A 19,064-nucleotide genomic window follows, 5' to 3' on the forward strand; every position below is an offset into this window, starting at 1 on the left:
GACCCTGTCTCACCTGTCTGTCACCGTGCTGTGCTGGAGAAGGAGCCAGTAAGATGTGTCTGTCCAACCTGCTGCACTGAGAGTCAGCCCTATGGCACAGCTCAGCACACAGCTCCCTGGTTGGGGCTGCTTTCTCACTGGGACCATGGGGCTGGTTGCAGACGTGGGGAGTGTTTGTGCAAGCGCTGCTTTTGGGGACCGGTTGGAGCTGGGTGCATGATGTGGTGCCCTCTCCACCTTTCCCCTGGGCTGGGGAGGAATGGGGGATGCTGCTCCCCAGCCGCTGCCACCTGTGGGAGTGTTGTCCCTGCTTCATCTTGTAACCACGTCGCCACAGCCAGCAGAGAGCAGGGGGCATTGCTGGCAGGTGACTCATCCAACCTACTTTGGAGCTGGCACAGGGGCAGCGGTGTTGTCTGTTCCATGGGCACTGAGGAGGGAGGCATCTCCTCACTTGAGTGCCGATGTTGGCAGGGGTGGGCTGGACAAATCCTGCTCCTTTTTTGTTGCCTGGCTCCAGCCCCAGCCTCAGGCAAGGGAATTCTTACTCCCTGCAGGGTTGTGCTGAGAAGCCAAGCAAATCTGAGCAGCCCATGCAAGGGCTCCCTGGGAGCAGTTGTGATGCAGCCAGCATCCAGAGCGTGCCCCCATTGCAGGGACACGGAGGATGCACATCCTTGGGCTGGAGATGGTCTCAGTGCCAGTGGTGTTAGTGGCACATCCTGAGCCTGTGCTGCCTCAGTTTCCCTGTGGCACAGACACAACACAGCCAGCTGCTCTGTGCTGACCTTGACGTGTTCCCCAGTATGCGCTTGGCTGGGTTCTGCAGTCTGCCAAGGGCCAGCACTGTGCTTATCAGGCCTGGAGCAGCCAAGGGGGACAGAGGGGAGAAGCTGAAACCCCAAATCTCTGCTGTGCAGGGGGCAGATCCAGGTGTGTGCATCCTGCCTGCAGCTCTGGATGCTTGTCACACTGTATGGGATCTGTCACCTATGGTGGTGCCGGAGGCACTGGGGTGGCTGGGGTGGGTTTTGGGTTGCTGGTTAGGAGGGAAGTGTGCTTGCTGGGAATGGTGGAGAAACCCTGCCTGTGCCAGGCTCTGACCTGCATCTCCTGTGGGTGCTGAGATGCTGGTGGTGAGCATGCAGCACACTCCATGCTGGAGTGCATGGATTGGCTGGTTAACTGGGTGGATGACACAAGGAAGGGGTGAGAACCTTTAGTTCTGGGCACAAGCTGATGCCTGTGGGGCTGAAGGGGGTGATTAGGGAAGTTTCTGGCCGTGGTCAGCATGCACACAGGCTGTGGGGCTGGGGGATTTGAGATGGCTCTCAGGCTGCCTGCCTGGTGCTTCCCACACCTCACTGCAGCACTCGGGCTCAGAAGAAACCAGGCGGTGCTCTCAGAAGCATCTCCTGCATGGCCAAGGCAGCACCATCAGCAGAGCTGGCAGGCATTGATGTGCTGGCTGGGCTTGCTGGGGAGGAGGGGACTGGCTGCTGGGAACCCAGGCACATTTTCCTTGGCTTTTAAAAGTGCTTTACAATCTTTTTTTTCACACTGCTTTCAAAAGCTGCTGAGAAGCACTAAAAGGAGCCAGCGATGGGTTCAGGGAGGGTCAGAGCCATCCAGCTACCCACTCCTGAGCCTCTGAGCATCCCCAACCCTCCTGCTATCTCCCCAGGGTAGGATCCTGCCCCGGGGGCTCTGCAGGAGGAGGACAGGAGTGGAGGCAGCTCTGATAGCAGTGTTTCGGGTTCACTGGGTGCCCGCTCTGCCCAGCCACAGCCCCACCAGCCCTCAGGTGCTGTCCCCAGCAGTGCTGTCTTGCTGGCAGCCGGCTGAGCTTAATTCCTTCTGACTGTGCTGTCTCACCCAGCGCTGTGCTCCCATGACAGCATCAGGTGAGGCACGCATTGCTGGCAATGCAAGGCCTTCATCTGACATGAGCTGGCCTGGTAGCACTGATTTACCTGATAATGAGCCGTGGGGGGGGGCTTGGTGCATGTGGGCAGAGCCCCAGGATGGAGCCTCCCCTTCCGCAGCCTTTTTCAGGCCGTGCGCAGGCACGGTGCTTCGTGTTCTGCCTCAGTTTCCCCAATGCAAAGCAGGGAAAATCAAATTTTCTGACCAAACCGGCTATGAAAATGGCAGTGATGTGAACAGAGGGAGCAGCGTAGCCCAGGAGGAGCCTGTGGGAAGCAGCAGCAGTGCTGAACACCCACACCAGTGCAGTTGTTTTGGCCTCGGTGCTCAGCCAACCCCACAGCATTGCGCGTTGCCCAGCCCTGCAGTGAGCAACGGGTTCATGGTTCTGGCTCATCCCATTCCCACGGATGGGCAGCATTGGGATGAAGCATCAGAGTGCCCAGCGCTGATGCATCCCTTTGGGTTGGTGCTGCTGAACCCGTGCAGCTGCATTTTGGGGAGTGGAGCCGCCCTGCAAGTGGGGTTCTCCTCTCGTTGGTGACACCAGAAACCTCTGTGCCCTGGCACTTACTGCAGCAATGAGCTCCCGAGCACGTACGGCCGCAGCATCTGGAGCCGTATCTCCCGCTCACCACCCCTTTATTCCCCGGTCTGGCTGCATGCACAGAGGCGCCAGACGCTTTGGAATATGCAAGAAACGCCGCATTAGGCAGATTCGGGATAATCTTGTCTCTCCCGCCCCTTTTCTCCCACAAAGGTCTTTCCTTAATCTCCGGCGGAGGCTGCGCAGCCCTGAACCCTCAGCGCGGTGCCGCTGCCCCGCACCCATCGCGTGGAGCTGCCGAGAGGCTGCGGCTGCGGGGCTGGATGGGGACAGGCTGGGGACAGCAGAGGGCGAGCGGGGGTGACACGGCTGCGAGCGGAGCGTAGTCAACGGTGCCCCCCCAGGGCTGAGCCCATTGACTCCTGGCTGCTCAGTTCGGCTTTAATTCCCTTAATTAATTACAGCCTCCAGCCCGGGTTCCTACGCTGGGGGTGCGGGCAGCCCCCGCCCACTGCTGGGCCTGGAGAGGGGAGAACCGAGCTCCTGGCTGCCCCACGGGGGGGGTGGGGGGAAGGAGAGTCACACGCTTGGATCCCCGCACTCCGCACAGAGGATCTCTCTCCGAGGTTGGGGTATCCTAATAGGGACCCCCAAAAAGGCCGCATCCAGGACAAGCCTTACCCCCCCCCCCCCCCCCCCGCCCCACTCGGGTTTGAATGGAGGGAGTGGGGCAGCCCCGTGACGTTGCGCGGCTCCATTGGCCCGGGCGGGGCGATGACATCATTCGCGCCCGGCGGTAGTGGAGGGGGTGCGGTTTCGCTCCGGCTCGGCTCGGCTCGGCTCGGCTCGGCACCGGGCGGCACGGCCATGGGTCGGGCGCGGGACCCGGGCGCGCAGGTACGAGGGGTTCGGGCGGCGCGCCGGTACGGCTCAGCCCGGCACGGCTCGGAACGACACGGCACGGGGATGGGATGGCCGGGCCTTGGCTTTGCTATTGTCCGAGGGAGGGACGGGGCGCGGCGGCACCGGGGTGGGCGCTGAGCTCGGACCGCTCCGCTCCGAGGGCCGTTGGGAAACTCCGGGCCGTGCGGTGCTGGCATCGTCGTGCGGATAGAGCTTCGGTAAGCAGAGAGCCCCGCGGGTGGGGTTCGGTAATCGGGAGAGGACCCGGGCTGTGGGGGCTGGCAGCGCCGTGGCCCTCACCTTCTTCCCCCTCGAACCGGGAGCAGCGTTCGGGATGCAGCCGGTGGGGGTTCAGGCGGGTGGGATGCGGGACCGGGGGGTCCGGAGCCGCCACCACTGCGGGTGGGGTCCTGGGGCTATCCCGAGCCCTGTCCCGGCACCAGGCCGGGTGGGTGAAGGAGTTAACAGGATGCGGCGCCTCCGGAGCACTATTTGCCCAGCCTGGGGCACTGGTTCGCCCCGCCCGAGCTGCGAGCTGCGGGCTCCGGCCCCAGGGCTGTCCCGGTCCTGGCATGGCTCGGCCCGAGTGCGCTGCCCCGGACCGGTTCGCGGAGCCCCGCGGCGCGGTGCCCGGGCCGGGCTCTGATTGCGCACCCCGTCGAAGTCCCGAACGCTGCGCTCATGCGGCCCTTCTCGGAAACGCCGATCCTTGGAGCGGCTCCAGCCGCACCTCTGGGCTCGCTGGGACGGGGCGAAGCGGCTGCTGAGTCACAGAGCGGCTTGAAATCCCCCTTCAGCTCTGCTTCCTGCAGTCGGGGGTGGGCCAGGGTTTCCCAGCCGTCCCATTCTACACTCCTGTAGTGCTCAGCACTCCCAGGGGACGCATTCTGGGCATCCCGGGGGCTTTCTCAGCTCTGCAACTTGAGCACGGGGCTCAGAAGCCTGTTGCGATGTGGGACGGCGTTGCCAGAGCCGAGCTGGGGGGGTGGAAGCCACTGGTGGGGACGGGGATGCAGCCTGCGCTGCCCTAGCTTGACCCCAGCAGCCCCGGTGTCGGTATGGATGTTTCCAAGTGCCGATCTATAGGCTGTTAACGCGGGAGCTGAGATCGTTAGCTGTCTGGGGGTGGAAACTGAGGTAGGGAGAGGGGCAGGGAGCGGCACACCGATCTCGGGACACGCAGTAAACAAATCTGTTTTGGATGCGGCTCCCTCGGAGACCGTGGAGCAAATCCAGCTGAGGTTTAATGCGGGGTATGTTCGTGAAGTCGGGTGCTGGTGCGGGAGGTGGGGTGAAAAGACCCCCATAGCGGGGGGCGGCCACCCTCTCGGTGCCACGCTGTGGGGTGAGCTGTGAGCAGCCCGGCGGCGTTGTGCTGACCGCGGCCGTCTCTGCCTTTGTTCGCTGGGTTTTGTCTGAGTGCAGGCAGCGCGGGGCCCCGAGCCGGCCGGTGGGGTTTGGGCATGTGGGGTGTCGGGGTGAGCCGTGGGAAGCCGGGCTGTTTACTTCCCGTCCACCCTAGCGAAACCGCAGGAATTTGGAGCCTGGAAGAGGTCAGGAGGGCCGTTTAGCCCCGGTATCCTGTCAGAGCCTGGCCAGCCCCCGTTGTTGCGAGTGACGGAGCGAGGAGATAACCTTTCCCCTCGGAAACGTCCCCTCCGTGGCTGCGGGCTGCTTCTTGGCCCCTCAGCAGGAGGGTTTTGCTCCCTTGCGTGTAATGGCGTGTCCTGCCCATAGCTCCTCGCTGAACTCTGGATGCAGCTCTTGGGCGTCAGCGCTCCCTGGGGAGAACGCCGCTCCGTTTTTTGGCACCGCCAGGCTGGCGCTTCCCCGGGTCAACTCTGATTTACGCGCAGATAGCTGCAACCAGCGCCGAGCTGAGCCGTCCCGCGGACCCGGGCTCCGACCGCTGAAGCCTCCTCTGTTCATCCCCTGACTGAGCCGCGGCGTTGCCAGCAGACAGGACCAGACCTGTCACCCACAGCGGAGAGCAACGCTCGCCGGGCGCCTCCTCATCCCACGCGAACGGGACCGGCTTCCCCAGGCCTGGCGGGGCTCACTGGGCTGTGATAGCGCTGGGACCGGAGGTGGCAGGGCGTCATCTGAGAGAGAAGCGTCTCCGGCAGCCGTCTGCCAGGCACCGACATCAAAGGGCTGTGCGAGACGGCTGCCCGGGGCGGGGGGGTGGGGGGGACGGGGGGCAGCGCCCCGTGAGCGGGGCTGAGCGCGTCCTCCCTGCCCCGGAGCTGTACTGGGGACGGACCGGTCCTGTGCTGCCCCTGCCCCAGCGCCCGGCAGGGTGGGGAGCATCCTCTGATCTCGGGGCTGCAGGCTGCTGCCTGTGGCATGTGCGCAGCCCGGCTCGTTGGGATCCGGCTGGGCTGGCTGGGATGGCTCTCCCAGCCCGAGAGCGGGGTGAGCCGGAGGCGGGGTGTGTGGGAGCGTGGCTGGAGCGATGTTTCCGTCGCACGCATCCCTGTGCCGTCCCTGTTCTTTTGCCTTGTGGTCCCCAGTGGGTGACTGGTGCTGAGCGGGGTGAGGTGGGGATGAAACTGGCATCAGGTTGAGTGGTCCCTGCTGCCAGCCCTGCATGGGGCTGGCTGGGATTTGGCTCTCCTCTGTGCTGTCTGCAGGATCCAGGCTGAGCGCTCATTTTCAGGGGAAATGGGGGATGCAAGGCTCTCGCTGTTTCGAGTTCAAGATTATTAAGGGTTGAGAAGTGGGGATGAGGCAGACTGTAAACTGCTGCTTTGCTTTCTCCCTGTTGCCTTAAACCCTGCTTGCAAGTCCTATCCTATCCGCATCCCCAAAGCCCTGCCTGGACTCGCTGCCACCCGCTATGCCCAGAAATGGGCAGCACTGCCAGCCCTGCTGCACCGCTCGGGTTTCACAGCCGTGATCCCAGAGGCAGCAGGAGAGGCAGCTGTGGAACTGCTCTGGCCTGGTTTCCTTTGTGAAAGCATGCACAGCATGAATGTCACAGGATCTCTACTCCTCGCCCTGAGCGAGAGCAGGAGAAGAGGGCTCTGTGCCCCATTCCCTCAGTGGGATGGGGCTGGTATAGGTGGCTGCTCCAGATTTGCCTTTACAGGAGGCTGTGGGCAAAGCTCTGAGGGAGATTTGGGTCACTATGAAATGTTTTTTTGGGCCGCAGCCTCAGGGGTGGGGGGGGAGCATGGCTTGTTTGGAGGCTGATGGTGATGGAGGGCGGCTGGATGGGGAGGCTGCACCAGTAACATTCCAACTCCCAGCGGCCCCTTCACTGCAGCTTGCAAAGTATCTTGCAAATGCTCGACTTGGCCCTGAAATCTAAATACAAGGGAGGGACAGTCCCCAGATGGCCTAAATCAGCCAGCACGGTTGCCTGGCCCAGCTGGGGAGCTTGCTGGGAGTGTTTGTTTTATGTAAAACCAAAGGCTGCAGGAATGCTGGCCTGAAAGGAGAGCGTGCAGAGGGAAATGTCTGCACCATGCGCATGCAGGAGCTGTTGCTGGGAGTGGGGGGCTGCGAGAAGCTGCATGGGGGTGTGGGGAGGAGCCCACCCAGCTCTGGGTTTGGGGTGGCTGCAGTGCATGGGAAGAGCTGGTGGGAAACAGAGCAGCTGCTTCATCCCTGCTGCTGTGTCCCCTCTGGAGCCTCCAGGGTCAGCGTGTTCCTTCAGCTCTGGGGCTGCCATGCAGCGCGCTGGCTCTGAGGAGGAGCTGTGAGAGTGGGGCAGGGAAATGGGACTTTGCACCTGTGTGGGATCAGAGTGCGCCCTGCCTACATGAAACAAGCTTGGCCGAATGGTGAGGGACAGCCAGGTGTCTTGGGGCAGGTTTGGGGCATGTGTGTGGGTACGTGGCTGGGTTTTATTGGGACCTTGCTGCCGTATCTCTCCCCGCCGGTCCCACAGAGCTGGGCATGGCTGAGGGACACAGGGAAGAGTTATTGTCCCTTTCCCTGTGAGCATGGCCGTGTCAGCAGCGCCGCGGTGCCCGACTGGAGGAAGAGGGCGGCTGTGAGTTCTTCCTCTCTGGCTTTTCCTCGCCCGGGACCACCTGGGGCTGCCTGACGTCACGGGATGCAATGATGTGGTCGCTGTCCTTGTTCCCTCCTGCGTGGCCACCGGGGCTGGGCTGGATGGGGCCGGTGATGGCACTGAGGATGGAGGAGGCCGTAATGCTGCTGGGCTGTGAGAAAGAGGAAGGGAGAGGCCCTTGGTCATCTCTGCTGTGAGCTGTAACCCCTGAGTCACAGCAGTGACGGTGAGGTGGCTGTGCTGGGGGGATGGGATGGGGGTGCAGTGAGAGTGGCACAGGCACACGTGGGATCAGCACCAGGGCACAGCATGGATGACTTTGGGGTCCCCTGTGTTCCCCATGTCCCCATCCTGCCACGCATGCTACCAGGTGCACAAGGCTGCAGGAGCTGTCCCTGCTCTGCTCCCCTCAGCCTGGTGGTGCCTCCCGGGGGCTCCTTGCACACTTCCTGCCGTCTGTTTCCAATTCCTCCTGGCAGCTGCTCCTCCCCGCTTTCTTTCAATTAAAAAAAAATAAAATCCCAGGCATCCTCTCAGTGTGCAGCTCCTGGAAGTTCAGTGCTGCTGTGCCCCACTCCAGTGGGCTGGGGCTGTGCAGGGAGGGGCAGTGGGTGCCCTCAATGTCCCTCTTTGTGTGTGTGTCCCCAAAGAGTGGTAGTGTCACCCGAGGAGCTCTGCTGCAGACCTGGCTGCTGTGGGGATTTGCCCTTCTGGGGCTGCAGGGTGAGAAGAGTTGGTGGGGTGGGGTGGGGAGTGGTGATGCTGTGATGGTTCCCCAGGTTTGCCATCTTGAATCTGTCTCCAAAGCAACAACAACGTGCGAGTGTTCAGGGAGGAGAAGGGATATCTGGAAGCCTGCAGCTTGGGATCACCATGGGACAGGACAAGGGGACCATGGTGCCATGCTCATTTCCATCAGGGACTTTCCTGCTGCTTCTCCATGCCCAACTCTTTGTCTTCTTCGTGGATGGGGACTGACACCACTCTTCCGAGAGGACAGAGCAGGGTTGGGTGGCTCGGTGGGGTCTGAGGCCCCATCCCCCTTGCAATGCTCTGTGTGGGGGCTGATGCAGGATCATACTCATCTGTGGCCATGGTGTTGTGTTTTGCAGCCTGGTAGTATGAGGGCTGGTGTCAGCAGGGCTGTGTCTGTTGTTTTAGGGGAGGTTCAGGTTGGATATCAGGAACAATTTCTTCTCGGGATGAGCGGTTGGGCACTGGCACAGCAGCCCAGGGGGTGGGGCACCATCCCTGGAGGTATTCCAGAACCATGGAGATGTGGCACTCGGGGACAGGGCACAGTGAGGGTGGCTTGGGGGCTGAGATGTCTTTTCAATCTTAATGATTCTATGATCCCATAGCATCTTCGCCTGACTGTGTCCCTCTCCTGTCCCCTAGCAGTGACCCACTGGTGATGCCGGGTGCGACCCCGTGCGTGGAGCAGCAGCCGTGAGCAGCAGCCGTGCCCGCTGGCCGTGCTGCCCACCACCAGCACCATGCCCATCCTCAAGCAGCTCGTCTCCAACTCGGCGCACTCCAAGCGGCGCTCGCGGGCCGACCTGACGGCAGAGATGATCAGCGCACCGCTGGGGGACTTTCGGCACACCATGCACGTGGGCCGGGCCGGGGATGCATTCGGGGACACCTCGTTCCTCACCAGCAAGGCCGGCGAGCCGGAGGTAGGTGAGGAACCGGGGGCTTCCAAGCCGGGGCTGCTGTCCCGCCGCTTCCGCAGCAGCAAGCGCTCGCAGTCGGTGACGCGCGGTGACCGGCGGGACATGCTGGGCTCGCTGCGCGACTCGGCGCTCTTCGTGAAGAATGCCGTCTCCTTGCCGCAGCTCAATGAGAAGGAGGTGGACAGGAGCGCGGGGCAGCTGCCCAAGAGCCTCTCCTCCAGTCCCGTCAAGAAGATGCCGGAGGAGATGAGCCCCGAAGAGCAGCAGCGTCTCAACGGGGCGGCCGCCGGGCCGCTGAGCCCCGGTCTGGATGAGCGCGACTTCGGGGACATCACGGAGCTGCCCGTTGTGGTGGCCAAGAGCGGGGCTGGCATGAAACACGCTGAGTCCATCATGTCCTTCCACATCGACTTGGGGCCCTCCATGCTCGGCGATGTGCTGAGCATCATGGATAAGGAGCAGTGGGAGCAGGATGAAGACCTCGAGGCGGAGGAGAGCCGTGAGGAGGGGGATGTTGCTGTACCCGGTTCTCCAGGGGCTGCGCAGAGCCAGAGTCCATCCCGCAGCGCCGGCGGCCCCAGGGACAGCAGTGCAGCATCCAGCTGTGCCTCGGGGCCGGGGGAGCGCAGCCCCCTCCCAGTGGGGGCACAGAGCCAGCGGGGCCCTCCGAAGCGCCCAGACAAGGAGTTCTCCTTTGCCGATGAAGATGATGATGAGATCAGGGTATAGGGAGGGCAGTGAGCTGAGGGGACTGGTTCTCATTTGTGATTGCTTGGACACAGGGATGGGTGACCCAGTGCTGGGGCTGGCAGCACCAGGAACACTTTGCTCCTCTCCCTCCCGGAGTGCCGGTGCCATCCCATGGTGATAGGATAGTGCTGCCCTGGGAAAGCTCCAGTGCCTCCATGGACAAGAAACAGACTCAATCTTGGTTCTTTCTGTTGGACTTTGGATGCTAGTGCTCTTTTTTTTTCTTTTTTTCCCCTGCCCACGTAAAGCATTATAGGATCAAACAAGATGAGGCTTTGAAGTTTTAGTCCCTCTAGTAATATATATATTTTTTTCCACCATAAGGTTTTTACTGCTCTCCGATTTGTACTTAACTTTCTTTACTCTTGCTTTTGTTTTTTTTTTTAACGGAGGGGACATTTCCCATGAGGAAGGACTCAAACTCAGAGCCCTGGGACAGCTGGCAGCTCTGGGTTTCTTAGGGACTTTCTGCAGTCTGAGAGCCGCTGCCTTTGTGCTGCAGTGGGGACTTGCTCCTCACGCATCAGATGGATGCTCCATCCCAGCAGAGACACACTCCATACGGCCCTGGCACCAATTGTGCTGGGGACACCAATAGGACCGTGGGTCTGTGCCCTGGGAATGAATGCCAGGGACCCCCCAGTCCAGCATGCTGGTGGCTGCTGCCGTGGGGCTGTGCTGGTGCAGACAGGTGGAAGGAAAAGGTTTTATACCGTGTATGTAAAAATGTGAAGAATAAAGGAAATGTTAGTGACAGCAGTGGCTTGAGTTCCTATGGGGTGAGATGTGGGTGGCTGCCTTCTTCTACACCGGGTCCAGTGTGGGGATGGGGTTTCTCCGTGCTGCTTCCAGACCCCATGCTGTTGCCTCCTCCCAGGCCCTGTGGCTTCTCCCTAACTCAGTGTGGTGCTGTGCCAACCTGGCTGCGTGTTGGCACCTGTGGCTGTGCTCTATCTGCCCATCAGAGCAGGGCTGCCTGCCGTGGGGGAAGCGGGTGAGCTCCTGCTGGCCGGATCTGGCTCTTGGCTGTGCCCTTCCGGCCAGCCCTACTCATGCCAAGGGGTGACCATGCCAAGTGGCCTCTCCTCCTGCAGCATGCTTCCTTCAGTCAGGGAGAAGGGGAAGGTGGAAAGGCAGGACTGGCTGTCCCCACTCCCATGGGCTGGGGGTGCCCTGCTGTGAGCCCTGGGGTGAGTGGATGGTGGGGCCGTGTCCAGCACAGCAGGTATTCCTACCCTACAGCAGGATTTTGGCTGCTCCCTGCCTAGGGATGGGATGGGATAAGATGGGGAGAGCGGTCCAGGAATGCTCCCTCATCCTCAAGCAGATGGCTTTGCAGGGCTGGACCAGGAGGGAAAGATTTGGCCGTTTTATTATTTTCCAGCCCTTGGAGGGTCTGGGCTGGGTGCCCACCACCCTGCACAAGAGGTTGGAAGGGTGATGCTGGTGGGAGCAGGCGCTGAGCTGCGGTGGGGACACAATGGGGTCCTGTGCCGACACAATGCCCCGTGGCGTGGGACATTGGGCTATTGTTCAGGATGTGAGAACAACAGCAGCTGCAGCTGGCAGCCGGGCCAGCGGCTGCTCTGAGCTCACCGGGATGCCTCTACCCTGCTCCCACTCTGCTCCATTGGGTTGGGACTGGTGCACTGGGCTCTGAGCATCCCTCCCTAAACCGATGGTGCTGGTCTCTGTGTCCTGAGAGGTCGTCAGGCTCCTCCTGTCCCTTACTGTTGCCCTGACATGAAGCAGTATGCTGGGAAGGTCTCTGGGGCTTGCACCCCTTTCTGGAGGGTACTTGGGGATGGGGAGCCCCAGGGCAGGTGCTGAGCAGTCCTGGCTCTGTCACAAAGCCATTCCCATTGCTGTGACACCTGTCGGCTCCAGCCTCTGCTCGGCAGCACCGCACTGCTGCGAGCCGACGGGGCAGAAAGCACAGCAGCTCACTGAGTGCAAATGGGACACAGCTCTGCTCACCGGGATGGGACAACAGCCCAGTGCAGGGCCAGCATTGCAGGGTTAGGGCTGGTGGGGAGCAACGTTGTGATGCCAGTGAGCGTCAGGCCAGTGCGGGATGTGACACAGCATGGGATGCCATCAGGACAAGTACTGGGTGCTGGTGGGTGCCCAGTGCAAGGCTGCAGCCCCGCTGGCAGCACTCAGCAGGCGTGCAGCACTGCTCCACTGCATTTATAGCTAGTGACAGAATGGGAGCAGGTCTCCATCCGTGATGTGTCAGGCCATGTCACTCCGGGCACGTGATGGGGATGCGCGTGGCTGCAGGAACTACATGATGGAAGAGGGACGGGGGTCTGCTTGGGTGGCCTTGGGAGGCACTGTGACACCAGGGTTGTGTCTCACTCGTGTTACTGCAGCCTCACACATGTACAAGCCCCCAGCCTGGCAGTGAGGCCAAAGGGGCTTCTCATAGGGTGCAAGGAACGAGCTGGCTGTCCTCACTGTGAGCCTGGAGATGTGGCACTGCAAAGTGGGACTGGGGATGGTGCAGCTCTGCATCACCAGCAATGTTCAAAGCATTACAAGGCGCAACAAAGGTTCCATCCCTTGCTATCTGGCTATTTAATTACAGCATGCAGACCACGTTCAGCTCTGATGTCAGGCTCTCCCTGCTGAGTGTGCAGCCTGGGGTGAGAGTCAGCTCCTGCAGACCCCACTGTGGGTCAGGGCCACTGCCAGCTGCTCTCCCAGCACTGGCAGAGAGGAAACATATGTTGATGCAAGGAGGCATCACCAGGGTTGGGGTACCTGGGCTGAGCTTCCCGCAGCTGGGCTGAGGCACCAGGCAATCACAGCTGCAAATTGAGAGCAGATGTGGGTAGCTTCTCCCCCTAAATGGAGGGCACTGGGCTTCTGCTTCAGCTGAGTTTGCTTTGGGGGCAGGAAGAAGAGGGTTTCTGAGCCCTATGGGGGATTAGTGACTACAGAGTGATGGAGGAGCTGGTGGCTGGTGCGGAGAGGATCAGGTTTGATACAGAGGCTGACACGGAGCAGCAGTAAGGAGCCCAGCTCCTGCCCTTCCCAGGTAAAGACAGTAAGTTGAGGGTCCTGTGGCATCCCTGGAGAGCAGCAGAGTTGCAGAAGGTGCTGGGGTTCTCCCTGCTTTGCTGCAGCTACTGTGGTATTTCTGCCAGGCTGGCCTCAGGCGTTGCTTCCCTTGACGATGCACCCAGTGCAGCTCTGTGGGAAGAGTTGGGGGCTCATCCCTCTGGGGAATGGTGGTCTTGGCACCAGTGCTGTGCGTTAAGCTCCTTCTCCCCTGATCTCCCTGCAGAGCTGGGGGTGGCTGTGTGTAAGATCTTCACCCAAGGGCTCTGCACCAGAGGTGAGTGCTATGAAGGGTTCAGGATGGGTGGAACCAGTGCCGTTTTGCAGTCCCTTGGGGACATCAGGGAGCTGGGGAGGGCCTCTCTCTGCTCTGTCACCACACCACGACCATAATGGGCTTCTCCACGTCTGTGTGTCCCGCAAGGTGCAGGCTTAGAGCACAGAAGTTGACTGCTCAGAGCCTATTTTTTCTCCCCAGTGCCACATTCCTATGGACCAGAGCTGTGCAATAGCACAAAGGAGAGGGTCTGAATGCCTCACAGTGAACATATGGTACTCAGGCACTGCCTGTATGAGCTGGGTGCGTTCTGGGGGTGATCCTACATGACGAGTTGAGGTGGGTGGTGGTCTGTAAGCACTGCTTTTATGGTGCAGTGGCTGTGACTTCCTACGCAAGCCCAACATGACTGTGATCCCCAAGTGCTGCTCCCACTTCAAGCTCGGTAAGAGCAGAATGAGGACCCTGCAGCCTGTCCCACCCAAACCCCCTGTGTCCTCCGGGTCTGGCCTCAAGCAATCTCCTGATGCCACCTCCTGTCTGCGGGAAGAAATGCCACCAAGTGTCTGCCTGAGGCTGCATGCCCCTGGGCACCTGTTTCTCCCATATTTCTGCTGTTTGACTTGGGTGAGCGTTGTCCCAGCCTTCACCCCTTCCCCTCCCCCTGGTCCCACAGAGTGCAGCAGTGAGGACTGTCCCTTCCCGTATGTTGATGCTACAGTTGGCACCACGGGCTGTCCCTGGTATGACAGAAGCTTCTGCAGGCATGGTGAGTGCCCAGATACCGGGACAGTGCTCACCACCTGCTGGTTATGGGAGGTTTGCTCCCTTCTGCTGGCCCCAAATCCTGCAAGGTGATGGAGCCAGAGAAGGGTGAGCTCTGGGGGCTGTGTGGAAGTGCTACTTGGTGCCTGGCAGAGATCCAGGCTCAGTGCTGTGTCCCTGCTAACAGGGAGCTCTTCTGTGTGTGGCAGGTCCCCCGTGCAGGTACAAGCTCACACGGAGGGTGATGTGTGCCAGCTACCTTGTGGGTTTCCGCCCTGATGGACCTAAATGCAAATTTATTCAGTAAGTATGGGGTGGAATGGGGGGGAGCTTGGCATGCAGCCAGATAGGGCTGGCTGGGGGATGAGAATCCTGGGACAGCATTAGACGGCTGTGAGTGCCATGAAGGGGTGCTGCTTGCTGTGTCCTGGGGGGTAACTGCTTGTCCTTGTGTCCCTTTGCAGCCTCAAGGCCGGGTTGATGATGCACAGCACAGATCACAGCAAAGGTGATGCAGGAGGTCCCCACACTGACCCATCTCAAACTGTTCTTGCTCTGTGCTCCTGCCCCAGTGTTCTGGTAGGAGCTGGGGGCTGCTGAAGCTGACTGCCACATGTCCCCACCGGGGAGTAGAGTGTCCTCAGAAGATAGGCATGGTTAGGACCTGCTGCCAGGCGGGAGAGGGGATGCAAACATGTGTCACCTGCAGAGCCCCAGCTGCTAGTCACCAGCACCACCCAGTCCCTGGCAGTGCAGCCCAGGAACCCCAGCAATGGTTCCATCATCCTACAGTACCCACCAGAACCAGGCATCTGCTTTGAGGTGAGTGATGCTGGGGTTGGGAGGTTTGGGAACAATGATCTCAGCTTGGAGGAGTGGGAGAGAGGGACAGCACGAGCTGTGGGGGGCTTTCTGAAAGTGGGTTTTGTGAATCTAGCCGTGCCTGGGGCTGGCTGACAGCAGTCCCTAGAAGATGAGGTAAGGACTGCAAGTGATAATGTGGAGACTTCCTTGATTGTAAACACTTGGCACGCAGTAGAATAGCTGTGGAAAGCAGTCTTGGAGGCAGGGGGTTGTTGTAGCAATAAGCCTTAGGCTGTTTCTTATAGGCACAAGCTGTGTCAGATGAGGTATAGCTCCATTAGTCCACTCACTTGGAAACGATGGGACAAGAACACGTGGTAAAACAGCACAGGGTTGATCTATCACAAAATTGATGCCTGCCTCTCTCTGTTCCTTCCCCAGTGCAGACAGAAAGGTCACTATGCTGGCAAGTGTGGGAAGAACCAAATGGAAATCCTGCTGAGGAAATGAGCGCTCACAGGGAAAGCAGAAGGAAGACACAGGGAGATGTACAACATGATGGAGCCAGACAGGCCACTAGGACAGCTGCTGGACTAGAAAAGCCTGTTGGCTATGCTCAACACTTGCTCTTAGAGCCATGTGCCTGAGCAGCAAAAGAGAAATCCCATCTTCCTCAATGGAATTCACTATTCCCACAGCAGTCACTGCCTCCATCCCCTCCTGCACAGCTGGAATGCGGCTACGCTTGGACTGGTGCAGCAGGGAGATGGCACCAGGAGATTGCCAGCCCAAAGTCTGAAGGAGGGTGGGAATGGCTTGTGCCTGGGTCAGGGGAAAGTGGGGGTGTGCTGGTCAAGTTGGAAGTAAGCAAGAAATCACCATGTTGAAGAATGCACAGGACCAAACAGGAAAGAAAAATTCACAAGGAGTTTATTGCTGGTGAGAAGGGAGTTCTTTGTGAAACACCTCTGACACAGTTCTCCTGCACCCCACTTAAAATAAGGAGTTCATTTTTTTTTTTTTTTTTGCCTGCTTTTGTGCCTGTAACATGACCAACCCTTTTCCAGACATGTTTGAGGATGGCAGGCTACAACTAGCACTCCCATAACTGTCCTCATTTGTCTGATGTCGGTTTGCCCTTTGGGCACAACAGCTAATCCAATGGATTTTCTTCCTCCAGAAATAGGGCACTGTGTTCTCAGTGCTGCTGCTTTAAAACCTCCACAAAGATCCTTCCTGTAGCTGTCTCAGAGCCCAGGTAGACCCACAGGCAGTGCTTAAGGGAAGCAGGAGCCCCTCTGTAGAAGGGCTCTGCAGGCATCGCTCTCCTTTCACAAGTTAACTACAAACATAATCTTGCTTACTGGGGCAAGAAGAAAGTAGAAGGTGCTCAGTGCTTGGTACAGCCCTGATAACTTAAGGCAATGGTTATTCTGGTTACTTATTAACCCCCATCTGCAATGATCTACCACATACTTTGCCAAATACCACAGGAAATCTACTGCATTCAGACCTCTGAGGAGCTGCCTTAACACCTTCTTCTCTTTCAGTGCTAAACACTGACCCCAGAGCAGTGACTGCAGGCTGTCAGCAACACCCCTCTACCTGCAGGAGGGTGGCTGAAAAGCATCCTCCCAGTACCAACAGCTTGAGAGCCTGTCTGACAGGAAATGGGCCTCTGCTGTTTCACTGAGGATTCAAACCCTGCTGGTCCCAGGAGCTTGTGCTGATTCTGTCAAACATTTACCACGCTTTCCTGGGTGTTGCTGTGGCCTCTTCAGTGGTACTTGCGCCAGCGATTGCACTCTAGCAAAAAAGGGTTGGGGAAATAATAAAAAATAAAAGTTAGCACAGCTTTGTGCTCAGGGACCGTATGACAAGAGTACTTTGCCCAGCAGTGATGAGCAGGAGTCTGACTACAGCCTTTGTTGTTTACCTACTATAAAGCTGCACGTGGGAGCAAGTCCTGGTGGAGAAACTACAGACACCAGTTAATCCTTTGTGTCATTTATGAGTAAATCCAGGGAATGAGCTGGAATATCTCAAGCCATGTACAGAGCAAAGGGAGAAGAGTGCTGCTGGCTGTTCCTGGCTCTAGCTAGAGAGAAGCTGCAAATTGCTGTTACCACCACTTTTACAAAATTCCTCTGCTTTCCTAAGCCGAATCAGAACGCTGTTCCTTGAGCTCTGATGCTAGTTTTACTGATGAAGTATTTAAATTACTTCTGAGCCTAAAATAACGTGACTATTAAATAATCATAGCAGCTTTTGCAGAAGGGGAATTACCTGAAATAAGACAGATACCAAGAAGGAAATCTTACTGATATGCTGATAGTTCCAGCTGTAGCTGAGGACACAGTACCCAGCGAGGAGCATGGAGATTCCAGCTGCTCCACCCCTCTTCACGTTGATGTATTTGTTGTAATAACTGCTCCAAACTGTTGGAATAGAAACACGAGGGTCAAACCATGTACTGGTCCCATGGAGTCGACTGATTGGCTTCCGTGTGCCTTTCTAAGCCAGAAGGTTGGGTCTCTTGATTTACTTTTTTACAGAGACCTAGACTGGCCCCTTGGACCAGGCTGCAGCAGCACATTATCAGGTAAAGTGGGATGTTTCTGCCACAAGAGCTACAAACTTAGCCTCACCTTTCTGCACGCCTCCAAGCAGCCCCCGGGGAGAAAAATCACAGGTGGTGAGCCACATGGGCAGCTCCCCCAGCCTTACATCCATCAGGTGCCTTTCTGAGAGAGGACCTGCAAAATGAGAAGTCAGAATGGTCAGAGGGAGGAAACTGAGGCCAATACATGCTGTGCTTGTGCTTTCTGCTATGAGTGTTGAGCATGGAGCTGGTAACTTGTGTATCTGTAAGTGCCTTGACCTTGAGATTGCTCAGAAAGGAAGAACAAATTGTTCCTCCCACAAAGTGAGCTGGTTCTACTGGCCCTGGTGTGCAAGAGTCAAACCTAAAAACACAAACCCTTGGTTTTCTAGGGTGAGAAACCTGGATAGGTAATGTCCCTAGACTTAGACCTGTTCAGATCTGATCCAGATCACTTGTTGAAAACTCAGTGACATCCTCAGCATTTCCTACCCCTCCTCTTCCATTCACAGTTCAGCCTGGCAGTACAGCAGATCTCAGCAGCAGACTTTTGTTTCTAACGTTACCTTGATGTCCTTCTGAGAAATTGCCCTTTGGTGTCTTCATTGTGATCCCCACGTCATCCTGAATAGACTTCTCAGGAAACATGCTCAGACTGTGGTAGTTAGAATGTAAGTCTGGAAACCACTCCAAACCCACGGCACCTGACTGTGTGCTTCTGCCAGAGGCCTGGGGGAGACAGATGGGTTGGCTTTTGGAGGTGTGGAGCAAGGACTGGTCCAAGGCCAGCCTGCTGTCCCTCCCTGCATTCAGGATGGGCTCGGAAACGACAGCCATCTGCTTCTTGTTCACACTGAGCATTTGTATGCCGGTTAGGTAATTTTTGGATGTCCCTTCCTTGTGACCTCTCCAATCCTGTCTTGCTGACAGATGGAGGTTCTGGGCGTGCAAAACAGAAAGAGGGGCTTTGTATTCCACAGCAGCTTCCACATACACCTGCTTCTCTTCTGTCCGGGTTTTGTCTGTTCCCTCCTGCTGAGTGAGGTCAGAGGGGCTCCTTCTGCCGTCAGCTTCAGGGTGACCGTGCAGCCCACGTGTTTTAACCGCATTTAAACCGGTGTCTTTTCCTCCCTTTGAGCCGGGAGCTCTGTGGCCAGGCACCTCCACGTGCGCTGCTTTCGGGGCACTTCTTCCCTCGAGCTCGGCTGATCGCGGCGCTTTGGAGCCAGCCCCGCACTGCCCCCCAGGGCCGCTCCTTCCCCTCACCACCTTGACGCGGTGATTTTCGATCACTATTTTCACCCCGTCCCGAAGTTTCTCCGGGACTCCCGCCACCTCTTCGGGCAGCAGGTCGAGGGACTGCGCCACATCGCGGGCCTCGGCCTCCACCAACGCCTGGGCCTCTACCCGAGGCCGGGCCGCGGCCTCCCGCTTCCTCTTCTTCTTCAGGGCCGCCTCCTCCCGCCGCCCGTCTCCCTCCGCTTCCAGGCCGGGCGCGGCCTTGCAGTGCGGGAGATGAGCACGGAGCCGCTTGAAGGGCCGCCGGCAGTGCGGGCAGAGCTCCGTGCCCGGCGGGGCCTCGGCCATGGTGGGGCCGCTTTTCCGTCAGGCGGCGCGGCAGACACCCCTCAACGAGGGGGCCTCAGGGGGTCGAAGTGCGCATGCGCACAGCGATCGGGGCGGGGCTAAGGCGAGCTTCGCGCACGCGCATAAAGATAAAGGCGGGG

The 19,064-nt window shown here is 58.8% G+C and overlaps 2 protein-coding genes across 4 annotated transcripts; one reads left to right on the top strand and one right to left on the bottom strand.

Moving 5' to 3' along the window:
• Positions 1-3,313: 3,313 nt before the first annotated feature.
• Positions 3,314-10,579, top strand: CDC42EP4 (CDC42 effector protein 4). 3 transcript variants are annotated; one of them, XM_042833128.1, is made up of 2 exons: positions 3,314-3,370; positions 8,796-10,579. In XM_042833128.1, the coding sequence occupies exon 2, from the start codon at positions 8,894-8,896 to the stop codon at positions 9,800-9,802; it is 909 nt and encodes a 302-aa protein (XP_042689062.1). In that variant the 5' UTR covers positions 3,314-3,370; positions 8,796-8,893; the 3' UTR covers positions 9,803-10,579. The 3 variants fall into 3 exon arrangements, with proteins under 3 accessions (XP_042689062.1, XP_042689063.1, XP_042689064.1); XM_042833129.1 differs by lacking the exon at positions 3,314-3,370 and adding an exon at positions 4,065-4,629; XM_042833130.1 differs by lacking the exon at positions 3,314-3,370 and having other exon boundaries at positions 8,608-9,076; positions 9,236-10,579.
• A 5,064-nt stretch (positions 10,580-15,643) lies between these two features.
• Positions 15,644-18,924, bottom strand: CUNH17orf80 (chromosome unknown C17orf80 homolog). Its single transcript, XM_042832986.1, has 4 exons — positions 17,904-18,924; positions 17,384-17,491; positions 17,057-17,173; positions 15,644-16,541 (listed from the first exon to the last, which is right to left on the bottom strand). Exons 1-4 carry the CDS (start codon positions 18,922-18,924, stop codon positions 16,513-16,515), a joined length of 1,275 nt encoding a protein of 424 aa, XP_042688920.1. The 3' UTR covers positions 15,644-16,512.
• Positions 18,925-19,064: the final 140 nt, after the last annotated feature.

This window comes from Centrocercus urophasianus, unplaced genomic scaffold (genome assembly GCF_019232065.1).
Source record: "Centrocercus urophasianus isolate 14NV4802_14NV808 unplaced genomic scaffold, USGS_Curo_1.0 seq_40, whole genome shotgun sequence".
Classification (NCBI taxonomy): domain Eukaryota; kingdom Metazoa; phylum Chordata; class Aves; order Galliformes; family Phasianidae; genus Centrocercus; species Centrocercus urophasianus.

Coding starts and splice junctions, on each gene's coding strand:
- CDC42EP4 (XM_042833128.1), top strand. CDS start 8,894: ATGCCCATCCTCAAGCAGCTCGTCTCCAACTCGGCGCACTCCAAGCGG.
- CUNH17orf80 (XM_042832986.1), bottom strand. CDS start 18,924: ATGGCCGAGGCCCCGCCGGGCACGGAGCTCTGCCCGCACTGCCGGCGG. Junction 17,492..17,903: donor TTTCTCAGAAGGACATCAAG/GTAACGTTAGAA, acceptor CTCATTTTGCAG/GTCCTCTCTCAGAAAGGCAC. Junction 16,542..17,056: donor CTGGAACTATCAGCATATCA/GTAAGATTTCCT, acceptor CTTTTTTGCTAG/AGTGCAATCGCTGGCGCAAG.